The following is a 12,172-nucleotide window of genomic DNA, read 5'->3' as shown; positions in this document are numbered from 1 at the left end:
AAGAAATGTTGCAACACAAGCTAGAAACACAGAAGGCACCCACACAAGTCAGCGTTTGACCTTCAGGGCAGCTGGGAAGGACACGGTGCACGGTAATTCTCTAGTGCTTTTCTTTTGGAATAAAATGAAGAGAACACATACAAAATGAACACATACCCTACTCCCCCAAGTTCCTCGACAAAACACTGAAATTACATTTGTAAAATTGCTTCCAGCCCTGGGTAAAATATACACACTGCACAGAGCCTAGCCTCTGTGCTAAATTATTCTCTCGAAGAGCAAAACAAAAACAAAATAAAAAGAAGAATGGAGGTCAGTGCTATCCCTGAATAAATAAGCGCCAGGGCCAATGTTTTTATAGATGGGGCCCACCTCTCAGCGTAGGTAACAGGAAGCCCAGTGCCTCCAGCTTTGGAAAGGCTTGGGAGCAAATCACATAACATAACAACACAACCTCTCTTGTTGCTTTTTCCAATTCCTAATTCTATTTTTCAAATAAGTTGAAATCAAAACGTTCTTTTTGCCAAATCGCTTACACTCCTCTGAGCTACGTCTGACCTCTCAGCACCTTCTCTCTCTGAACTCCATGAAGGCAGCTGAAAGCAGGAAGTGCCTTGGCACTGGGGCCTCATTCAAGCAGAGAGGAAAGGCAGGGAAGCCCGCACTGAACTGACAAAGGAAAACAGCCCAGCAGCTGGCTGTCCTGCAGCTGGAGGGGGGCTGGGCCCTCACCGGCACTGTTCAAACGGCTCCAGGAAATCAGAGCAGACACGGCAGAGGGAAGGGCAACATGCCAACTCAAGTCACGTGTTTAGCCCCAGCTGATGGACCTCACAGTGTTTAACATCTCTGGGCCTCGGTTGCTGCACCTGAGAAATGGGATGTCAGCTGAGTATTTTAACTGTGTATTTTCAAGGCTGTGGAAGTATTTCCCAGAGCCACCCCTTGTAGTCAGATAACAATGAGTTTCCATGGATAGAGTGGGGGGAGGCCTGGCAAGTGAACATTGCCTGGCATTTGATCAGAAGCCTTGAATGTGAATCAACAGATCTGGCATTTATGCAAAATTTGGCAGTTCATGTGAATGCTCTGAGCCTTAATTAATCATCTTTTTCCACAATAGAGAAAATATAGTTTAGATTGTTTTAAGAATCAAACGAGTTTGCAAATGTTTCAGAAAACATGTTTTATCCCAAGTATAGTCATCACTTTCCCACTTTAGCAAGGATGCATGCTCCTTATCAAGCACCCGTGGCAAATGCTATCACTACTTGGAAGATGGAAACAGCCTGGAAAGGAAGCCACTAATGTCAAGGTTGTGGTGGAGCCCACAATGAAATCTGGTTTTTTCTAGTTTTAGCCTCTTTTTCAAGGATTCCAGGATAAGGTGTACGCCTAGCTATTCCAAGGGCTATGACATCAGAAGGGATTCAAGCTGGGACTGAACTCTGCTTGGAGCAGGGGGAAGGTACTCACCACCAAATACAGCATAGTGTACATGGAGAAAGAGGCGTGGCCAGAGAAGAAGGATTTCCTGCAAGAGTAAGAGAGAGTCATAGTCACATCTCTGATCTTCCCTGCCTTGAGAGTAAGTACTGTGTCTCGTTCACTTTTGCAAACTTGATGTGCTTTGGACACATGCCTGGAATACAGTAGGCATCCAGGAATGCATGGATAAACAAAAGAATTAGTGAACAACAGACTCACCCAAGCTATATGATAACAGTTTGTTTATAAATCTATCTCAATCATTTGCTTCTGAGTTGTTCGAGTACAGGGGCTATGTGTGATTTATCCATCTAAACCATAGCCCGGTGCTTACCTTGGCACCGAATGGGCCAAGGCTCAGTTAATGCTTACTGAAGTGCATAGCATCAAAGAGATGCCATCTGTGGCCGTGAAGGAGTCATGTCTCACCTGGCTTCCTGGACTTTGCTGTCATCGCCTCTGCACCTGTAGTTCTGAATATAGCCCTCAGAGCAATTGATCTGGCTGAAGTCAGGGTTGCAGACACTTAGGAAGTGAGGACGCAGGCGCCCTATGGACACTTTGGCAATGTCTGTGAAGGACTGGCTGATGGCACAGCCAAAGAGGAAGCAGCCCACTTGCTTATAGAGGGCTGCCACGTAGGGATTCTGAATGGTTGACCGAGACTTCTCCTTTAGGTAATAGATCCGGTAGAATTCCCCTGTGATGATCTAAAAGGAAACCAATAGAAAAATTAGACAGGCTCAGTACTCATCATTAAAACTAATATTGTAAAGAATAAAGAATACCAGCTGTAGTTTATAGTCTAAAAAATTTAAATCTTCAATTTACAAAGTATATAAACACAAATATGCAAGAAAGGAGAGATACAAGATGTAAGGTGGTTATTTAGTTTTTAAAAAGCCACACAAGGCCTTTACAACAAGAAAATACATGACCAAATACAGTCATATGTAAATATACACACATGTACGCACATATAATCTTAAACCCTTTTTAAAGAAGAGGTATTATGACTTATATACAAAGCAATTAGGCAAAGAATCAAAGACACAGTTGGCAGTGACCAGGAACTCAAGGATCTGGGATGAAGGATCACCAATCAGCTGACCCCATGGAGGCCTGAGCCTGGTGCTAACGCCGAGTTGTGGTAGGTGTGGAAGACGTGACCACATCAAGGCCAAGTTCTAGGTTTGAATCCAGGTTCTGCTACCCAGGAATTCAACCTCTGCAAATTCAGCTTCCTTCCTCACTGCAGGAGGCAGCCTTCATACCTTCATAGAATATGTGATAACAGTGATGGGAAATGACCCAATGAGTCATTACAGATAATGCTCTCCTTTTACGTTTTGGGATTGTGGAGTGATGACAAGTACACTGGTTTAAAATCAAAGAAATGTTTTGTGCCATGCCCTTCCGTGCCTGTGAATTGTTTCCAGCATGCCTGGCTGTACAGGTGCTACAGGACATCAGGGGGTCATGGTGTTCATGTTCTTCCTTTCTCCCACTGGGTGTCCCACGTGATGCTGGGAGGAGAGCTGTCACTACTAACATACCAGTTGCCAGTTGATACCAGTTACTGTGTTGATACTTAGTACATACCAACTAATGTTTTTATACAAGGCTTCATCAAGAAGTTTCTGGAGAATGAAATTAAAAATTTTATTATGGTGTAAAAATATTCTGAAATCCATGCATATAGGAATCTTGAGGATGTTCATGGAAAATGAGTATCGTGAAAAACCAATCTATGGATTTCAAAGCTGATTTTCCACCAAAATTAAACTTAGCTTTTCATCCCATGTTTCCATTATTTTAGTTCCCTTTGATATTTTATTTCGTGCAATCCACAACTCATCCTAAGACAGGAAGTCCCTCCTCACTGGAAAGTGCTGGTGTTCACAGGAAGAAAAGAACCCAGAGTTGCTCCTCAAGGGGAATGAATGTTAATGAGGTCTAATGCAGCCCAGGATCAATTCCACTTTGGTGATGCACAACCAACCATGCTGCTGACTGCCCTTGTCTCGGCTCCACAGCACTTCCTGGCTTCAACCACAGCCTGGGGACAGCAATGGTCAACTCATCATTCACCACAAATGTCCCTTTCGCACTTCCTCTTAGGACGCAATGATGAGCCACACTTGCCCTTTCAAAAAGCAGACAGCGTGTTTACGACCACAAGGGAAGCAATAGACTGGCATATCTGGACACTCCTCTGCAAAGGCTCTCGTGACTCTTCCACAGTGGGGGAGGACAGCTGGGCAGGGCCTGAGCAATCCACTCACAGGCTCCAAAGCCAGCGGAAGGACAGCCCTGTTGGATGGGCAGGAATGAGCAGGTGCAGGAACAAGAACGGCTCCTGCCACTGCCAACACTGACACAGTGATTCTGTGTTGCTAAATGCTCTATGTTTGTAAGTGCTATACTTTATTCTCCCAAATTACACCAAGCGTGATTTTTTATGAGAGAGATTTGGTAGCCTAGCTTTGCCATTTGCCGAATGAGGAGAATTAGTCTGTGGCCCAGCATAGGTGCTCAGAGACTGTGGGGTAAAGGAACTAATAATAAGAGGGAGGATAGTAGCCCTTAAGAGTTGCCTCATTGCAAAATTAGAAGTATCCCCTAAATATTACCAAAAGCCCTTTGATAACACGTCGCAGAGATTAAAATCTGAGAAGCACAGCAAGTCAGAAATGAAAGGAGCCATTATACACAGAAAAACCAAGGCCCAAATTAACTCACATCTGAAGATTAGACCCAGGTGGACGGACTATCCGCCCTGCATTCTTTCCTACCATTCATGATCTAATTCCCCTTTTGAACCTGTTTATACTTTTACCCTATGTAACCTTACAGGCTAACAAGTTCCAGATGTTTATAGCCACAATCATGTTTTCTCTACTTTTTCTTATTTTTTATAAGTCACACACATAACTTTATATAGGGGGAGTAGAATACTGAGTGAAAAGAGTCAAGTGGCCAGGACTCCTGTCCTTACTCACTGAGTAAATTTGGGATATGCTGCTTTCTTTATTTGCAAATTGTGGTACTAGACTCCATGATTTGTTGCTTCCAACTCAGCCTCAACTCTTCTAGGCTGCCTTTCTCAGGTCTTTGCAACCAGCTGATAGCACCCCAGGGGAAGCTACCTGTGGCCATTACCACAGGTAAGGAGCTGAACCAAGGTCAAGAACACATCCCCTGCCCTTGGGTCACTCCTGAGCTCCCAGGATCATGCCACAGACAACAATGAAGAAAACTCTAAGTGGACTCAGCCTGGGCACCAATCAGCATTACTTCCTGCTTGATACCCAGCAAGATGCGGTTTTCTATCGCCAGTCTATCAGCAGTGGCCTTAGATATACATCATGGGAGTCACCTTTCTGCTTGTCTCATCTGAAAGAGGTTTGGTTGACAATTCAGGGACTCTTTTCAACTCCAATAGTTTATCAACCTAAATTGATAATAAACTGTCCATTACAGTGCTGCTGCTTCTTACAGGTAGATTTAAAAGACAGAGGAACATTTTACGGTAGCTCAAATTCCTAACAAAGATATTTATAGGACCAACACTTTGGCCCAACAGGCAACTCCTCCACTTTGAAGTGCTGGCACGTCCCTTTGTGCCCTGGCTGCTCCGGTTCTGATTCAGCTCCCTTCTTGTGCTCTGGGAAAGCAGAGGAGATGGCTCCAAAAGCCCTGAGATCCTGAACCTGTGTGAGATTGGGGAGGCAGCCCCTTGCTCCTGGCTCCTGGCTTCAGATCGGTGCAGCTCTGGCTGTTGTGGCCATTTGGGGAGTGAACCAGCAGCAGAAGGAAAATCTTTCTCTCTGTCTTTCCTTATCCCTGTAAAATCTGTCTTTCTAATACAAATAAATGTTTTTAAAGAGATATCTATAAAAGCAGCCAGCTCTTAGATTTAATCTTTTTGTACTTTAGTTCATTTAATGCACAACGCTGAGCAAAATCCACCCATTCTGCTGATGGAAACATCAAGACATTTAGAGAGAATGACTTAGCTGAAGGAAGTGAGTAGGTGCCAAAATTAGACGTAGAGACCAGGTATTCTATTTCTCAAGTTCCAAGACCCACAGCAATGGCATCATCATAACTTTATTATTCTCTTGTTGTTAAAATCATTTCCCATGGCAGAAGGGCGATCCCATATTTTCAAGGACAGGGCCAGGCTGAAGCCATTTAGCAGACACATGACTCCAGGACCACATGGCTTCTGGGGCAGCCCTGACAGATTTTGGAGTTAATGAGCAACAAATTATGTATTTTCTCTATCCCCTTGTACAGGAGGGTCGTGGAGTCGACAACACAGTCATAAATCATCGTTATGAAGCAGCCGGACTCAGCTTCTTGTAATCCTAACCCTTGAAAGGCCATTTAATGAAATTCAGGCTGTGAAAGGCAGCTCAAATACCTCACTTCTACAGAAGAGGCAAAGGCTTAAATTGTTCCCCGACATGTTACACACCTAAATCTGCAGGCCCAGATTTACTGCTTTCGGACTTTATTCATTACTCACAATGTTTTTATTCCTGGGTAATAAAATAAGCTCTTCCCTCCCCTCCCCCTGCAAGGGCCCTGCCCCTGCCCTCCAAGGCCCTCATTTCTGCTGCAGTCAGCAAGGTTCTGATATGGAAATGTCACTGTTGAGAAACAGGCCTTCCAAGTCGATCCCTTTCTGAAACACCAAGCAAGACACTCTTGGGGGGTGGGGGGGTGGTGTTGGCAGGCTGCCAGCAAGCACAGGCCCATTCTCCCCTACCTGCCTTGAGGAGCACTTGGCACAGAGTCTGGAAACTAATAAAGTGGGACAGCATGGCAATTAAGCGGCAAGGGATCAGTCGTCGGCAGAGAGCCGCTTGCAGTTCACAGGCAGGTTGTCTCCAGCCATCAGTCGGCTCCTCTTCCTGTCTTTGCTGGTGGTAAACAGCTGAACTACCCACGTATTTACAAACACTGACAGGCTTCAGAGAGGAAATGTGCAGACTGGCGGAGATTGACTTTTAGAAAGGACAGAGCCGGGGTGGTGAAAGAGGCATGAGCTTTGGAGCCAGTACAGTCTGAATCCCTTCTAGCACCTTAGGCAAATGACTTCACCTGTCTGGACTTAGATGTGCTCATCATAATACAACTGTCTATCTGGCACGACTGCCAAGAATTCAGTAAGGAGATACAGCAAATACCTGGCACCTAGAAGGAGAGCCCTCCACAAGTGTTGACATTCTCCCCCTCCTCCCATTGGAGAAAGGATGAGAATAAAATACAAAACATCAGCATATGCTCTGTATTGGTCCACTGATGCTTGTGAAATACTATTTTGGAGGAGGCAATCACAATCTTTAACAGTACTTACGAAATTAAATTTGGTTTAAGTACCAAAGTGATTTTTTAAAAAGATTTATTTATTTTTATTGGAAAGTCAGATGTACAGAGAGGAAGAGAGACATCGAGAGGAAGATCTTCTGTCTGATGATTCACTCCCCAAGTGGCCACAACGGTCGGAGCTGAGCCAATCTGAAGCCAGAAGCCAGGAGCTTCTTCCTGGTCTCCCAGGCTGCTGCAGGGGCCCAAGGCTTTGGGCTGTTCTTAACTGCTTTTCCCAGGCCACAAACAGGGAGCTAGGTGGGAACTGGGGCCACAAGGACACGAACCAGTTCCCATATAGGATCCCGGTGAGTGCAAAGTAAAGACTTTAGCGGCTTCCATGCTGAGCCCCAAAGTGCTTTTTGTTTTTGTTTGTTTGTTTTTTTTTAATAGAAAGGTAAAGTAGTTCAGATATTAGCGTCAGCATCCTTAGACTTGACTCACAGTTCTAGATAACATACTTGACAGAGAATACCTCTTCCAGATTCTTCTGAGAGCTCATTGGAAGGGAATATTCCAAACTGAATGTGCATTACCCCTCCAGGGTAGCCAACAAATGTAGGCATGGATAATGTTGGTTTTGACCACTTCTATCTGCAGTGGTAGCGAACAAAATGGAATGGATATCTAAACCCTAAACAAAGAGGAGAGTTCTGTGTGTTTTTAGCATTCCATCATACTTATACATTTTCTCAAGAAAAGTAGTACCTTTTAATTGGTTTTGTTTCGATGTCATGTCACCCAACAGTCCTAACTAGATGCTGAGAAGTCATTTTCTTCCCCTTCTGGGATGGAAGGACAAACTTCCCTGCATTCTGATCTGCTTTGATAACAATATTTGCACAGCACACTTGAAAGCTTACAAAGACTTTCACATCTACTGTATGTTGGCTTCTTACAACATGCTGTGAGTAAGAAAGGCATTCCCAGCCATTTTAAAGGGAATTCAGGAGAAGCACATTAAGCCTGTTCAAGGAGAGGGCCAGTAAGCCCGTGAGCCTTCCTCAGAAATGAGGCAGACGGCACTGACGTGGCAGCCTGGACCTTCTCCAGTTCCTGGATCCAGGCTGATGGCTTTAGGCTGCTTTTTCCTTAGCAGTCCCAGCAGACAACATTTTCAGTGTCCAGCGAGAACATCCGGAAAGGTCCTGTTTCCTTGCAAGGTGCTCGCAGAGACAAGTCCTCGGTCTTTCTCATCTCAGTTATGCGAAGTTATGGATTAAACAGAATCATTAAATATTTTGTCAATTTTTTTTCTCAATCCTAAGGGAAAGGGAACATCTCTGTATCTGGATCCTGCTTCTAAGGATGGAAATAGAAATGCACCTGTCTTTTCTCTGAAGCAGAAAGTGAAATCCGATGTGATAAAGTGTGCTATCTTCGGTAACTGGAAATAATTGATTGGAAATTTAACCTTTGATTCTCTTCTCAGTTTTCAAAGCCTCTTGGCAAGAGATCAGTACTTCACAGACTGGGAGAGATAATGAGGACATGGCTGTAAGGCCACCATGGAGTCTGAGCTCCATGGGAGGGTGAGCAGCAAAGGGGCCGCTCAGATAACAGAAGCTGTGTATGGTTAAGTCAGCAGATTGCCCTTAGGAAGCAGGCAACAAAGCAGGAAGCAACACACCTTCCTCCAAATCAGGACTCCAGATGGGCCTCCAGACAGGCAGCTCTGTGAGGGCACATGAGAGCCTCTAGGCTGTTCTTGTTGTAGAATTGCCTACTCTAAGAGCTCTCACCTCTTTTTGACATTGAATTTCCTAGGCTAGTTTAATATTCATCCATTGCATTTTCCTTCCATTCCTAAACTGCTCTCTCCTTCATCGAGTGGTTTTACTTCTGGCTTATTTAGCTTATTTATGTAAGGGTGGGTGGGTCTTCAAGAGGGGTGTGTCCTTGCCTTTCCGTTGTGATTTCAGTGGATAGCGCCCATTACTACCTCTGTGATGTAGTGGAAGGTCATTCTTTTTCTCTAATTTCAGTCTACTTTTTATCCTTATCAGTCCAATTTCAAGCTTTGGCTCAGTCTCCCAACTGGATATCAAACTGGTATCAAACTAACCAAGGCTAAGCTCACACCCATTCCTGCTGTTGCCTTCTCCTCCCTTTATTTCTGCTCTAGGGACCACACATGAACCTGCAAAGACCAAAAATCCTGGACCCCTTCCTCTCTCCTATCTCACTGTCATGAAACTGTGTTCATTCTATTTTCACTAGGGCTCTTATGCCATTATTTTCTATTCTCCTGCAACTGCCACTCTCATGGTCCAGGCCTCAACTTTCTGTTAGAGATATGGCCAAACTGGTTTAAATCATCAATCTCCAGTAGCCAACCTGGAATAAAAATGCCTTAATGTTCAGAGATCTCCAGCTTTGCCACAATCTTGTTTTTCTACCCAACTTCATAAGCTTCATCTGCTCCCTTACACTGTAGTTTGAGAAACTGTGGTTTGAATTGACTCAAGTGCCAACAAGCTGGGCTAGAGTTTTGGCCTTTTCATTTACAAATTGTGGGGCAACCAAGCTCTCTAAGCCTTGCTTTTCTTATTTGTAAAAATGAAGATGATGACAATACCAGGAACTTAGAGACTGTTGTGATAACTGAATGAAACAAAGCATACTAAATGATGACCATGAAGCCTTGGTTGATGAAAACAGTCTTAAAGGGGCTCCTGAAGTCCCTGATCATTTCCCTTTAGACCGCAGACAATCTGCAACATCTGTCATGTTTTGTCCTTGAAGCCCTCATTTTCCCAGGATCCACCACCGTCTCCTGTCCTGACCCCCTTCTTTTTGTATTTCTCTTCTCAGAGTGTAGTCAGCCTTTTATTCTTGCCTTGTACCCCGCTTATAGAATAAGCTCCAAGGGCAAGATACGTGTCTTATATATCAGCTTAAAGACCATGTGTCAACCACATGACTGCTTGTGGAGGTACTCCCAGGCATCTCTCTATGTACAGGAGGTTGCCCTCTTCTATACCAATCACTTCATGGAAACCACGGGTACAGACAATTCATCTTAGGTGGTCAGCAGCCTACTGGTCTAGATGTTTTGTCTTGCTCCACACATTTAACTGTTAAGCCAGAAGATACAAACTTTCACAGCTACCTAACTAAACAGCAGTAGCATGTAGCATGGAAGGAGCCTTCGTTAGAACTAGGGCCTGCAAGTCAGACAGACCTGTGTTTCAATTTCTGCTACCATGTACTAAGTGAACTTGGAATTAATCATTGCAGCTTTGCAAGCCTCATTGTCCTCCCTCCCTTGTAAAATGGGATAAATATCCCTGCTTCATACTGAAGATTTAAGACATTTTCATTAGATAGCTCACAGGTGTTATCTAACGCTACACCTCAACTCCAACACGTACTGATGCACACAGAACATACTCTTCAGTTGCATTTGCTTGGTAAACTGAAGAAGACTCACTTCTATATGAGACAGATTCCTCAAATAGTCATGAACCCCTAAGAGCGGTATACAACTAAGGGAGAATTGCTGTTGTGATATCTTCGCAGGCATGAGAACGAATAGGGCTGGTGAGGACACAGAACAAATAGAATCCTAGACAATGCAGTCCCAGTGCCTGCACTTGTTCAATCACATATAGATTCACCCTCACCATGTCCTGCCCAGGAATAAGATAGTCTCCAAAACACTTGGTAGCCATCTGAGCAGGGGACAACAGAGTTGAAGATTAATATGGCCTCTCTCCCTTGGTGGTCTCAGTAATTGGACAGATGATGTAGTTGGTTGTAAACTGGAGGACTGGCGTTTCCCACTAACACACTGCTGGGCCAACACAACTTCTGTTTTTTTCAGGGGAGAAAACTCAACTAACCTTTAATGAGGAGGCAAGGTTGGGGCCCCTTGTTTTCTTGGCAGAGCTTTTGCAGATAAAGGGAGATGGGGGTGGGGAGGAGAACTAATGAAGTCCAGATGTGGGCAGACTGAAGCCTGATCCCGAATATCCAAGTCCTAGGGGGTATTAAGCTCTTCTTGTCTCTCCAACAAGGCAACAGCATGCAATCCTGGGCATTATCCGTGTGCCTGGTAGTGCACAGTGAAGATTTCAGGAAGCCATAGAATAACTTCTCCCTGCTCCAAAGATCTTATTTCTTCTGGTCTAAAACTTTTGACATTTCTCTCCACAATTTGGGGATTTTTTGGTGATTTTTAACAAACTATACAGAGTATCAATTCTTGTGCCTGGCAAGTAATAGTGAACAGATAAGTTCAATCCAATCCTTGTACAGTTCATAAGCTAGTTAGAAACAGGCAAGACAACTCAGCAAGGTAAGTGCAGGGGTAGATGTGGCCCCAGAACTCTTGCAGACCTTCAGGAAGTGAGGGAGCAAAAGCAGACAGCTGAGGAACACCTATAGAAGAGGTGTGTTTGATGTGTATGCAGTACTTAGCATGTGTTGGGGGCAAACCTCTCCCAGAACCTATCACCCAGAGCACACCTGCTTACAACTTCCATCAAGGGGCTGCTTGCCTGCTCAGCATGGGCAGCTGCTGGTGGTTTAATGATGAAGGACCACAGCCAGCTAATTAAGCTAAAGCCCACCATTGCGTCCTCAGCATCTGACGCATCAGAAGCTCTGGTGAGTGACTGTAGACAATGGGCAGACTGCAGGGCAGTCATGAATGCCAGTGCTTTAAAAGCCTTGGCTTTGCAAGCAGGGGACCCATGGTGTGTCCCGGCCACTCATGAGTTATGGGAGAGTCATTCAATACCCTAGAGCCCCTTGGTGTCTTAGTTGTAACCATAAACTTCCCCAGATCACTGGTAGGTGCAAATAAGAGACGGTATACATAAAAGTCACTTGGTAAGCTGTGCAGTCCTACAGAAATGAAAAGGATCACCCTCACCAACTACACACATACTGGCACTTGATTTGACAACCAAAACAAGCCCATGGAATTAGATAACTGTTATCAGTCATTGACAGAAAAGGAAAGTGCTGCGCCAAGTCCACTGCTTGCCTGACACTGAAGGACAAGGGAGTACAGAAGTTGGAAATGTGAACCAAAGTCAGAGGATGGTGAACTGTGAGCTTATGCTCTAGTTAGGAATATTCTGAAGGGGGTCCGATAAAAGCTGGAGCTGGGACGGAAGAGCTTTTTGATGCCTTAGATACTAAAAATGTATATAAACTCCTCTCAGGGTCTGACCAGGGCAAGCACTGAGCCCATAGAGACTTAACAAGAATACTGAGCAGCTGTGCTGTATCAAAACCTTTGTCCATAATCATCTACAATAATACAGTGCAAGATGAAAGAGAGGAGGTGAGATAG

The 12,172-nt window shown here is 44.5% G+C and overlaps 1 protein-coding gene across 1 annotated transcript in view; it reads right to left on the bottom strand.

The window, feature by feature from the left end:
- PLPP3 (phospholipid phosphatase 3) overlaps positions 1-12,172 on the bottom strand; it is a 79,812-nt gene that overhangs the window by 20,811 nt on the left and 46,829 nt on the right. The window contains exons 3-4 of the mRNA XM_040978484.1: positions 1,918-2,198; positions 1,477-1,534 (exon numbers count right to left, since the gene is read on the bottom strand). Coding sequence (XP_040834418.1) covers positions 1,477-1,534; positions 1,918-2,198 — 339 coding nt within the window. The remainder of the gene's footprint in view (positions 1-1,476; positions 1,535-1,917; positions 2,199-12,172) is intronic.

Source organism: Ochotona curzoniae, unplaced genomic scaffold (genome assembly GCF_017591425.1).
Source record: "Ochotona curzoniae isolate NIBS_2020 unplaced genomic scaffold, NIBS_Ocur_1.0 contig_291, whole genome shotgun sequence".
In the NCBI taxonomy this organism is placed as follows: domain Eukaryota; kingdom Metazoa; phylum Chordata; class Mammalia; order Lagomorpha; family Ochotonidae; genus Ochotona; species Ochotona curzoniae.
The sequence above is the reverse complement of the archived record's forward strand: the minus strand, read 5'-3'. Positions and strand labels throughout refer to the sequence as shown.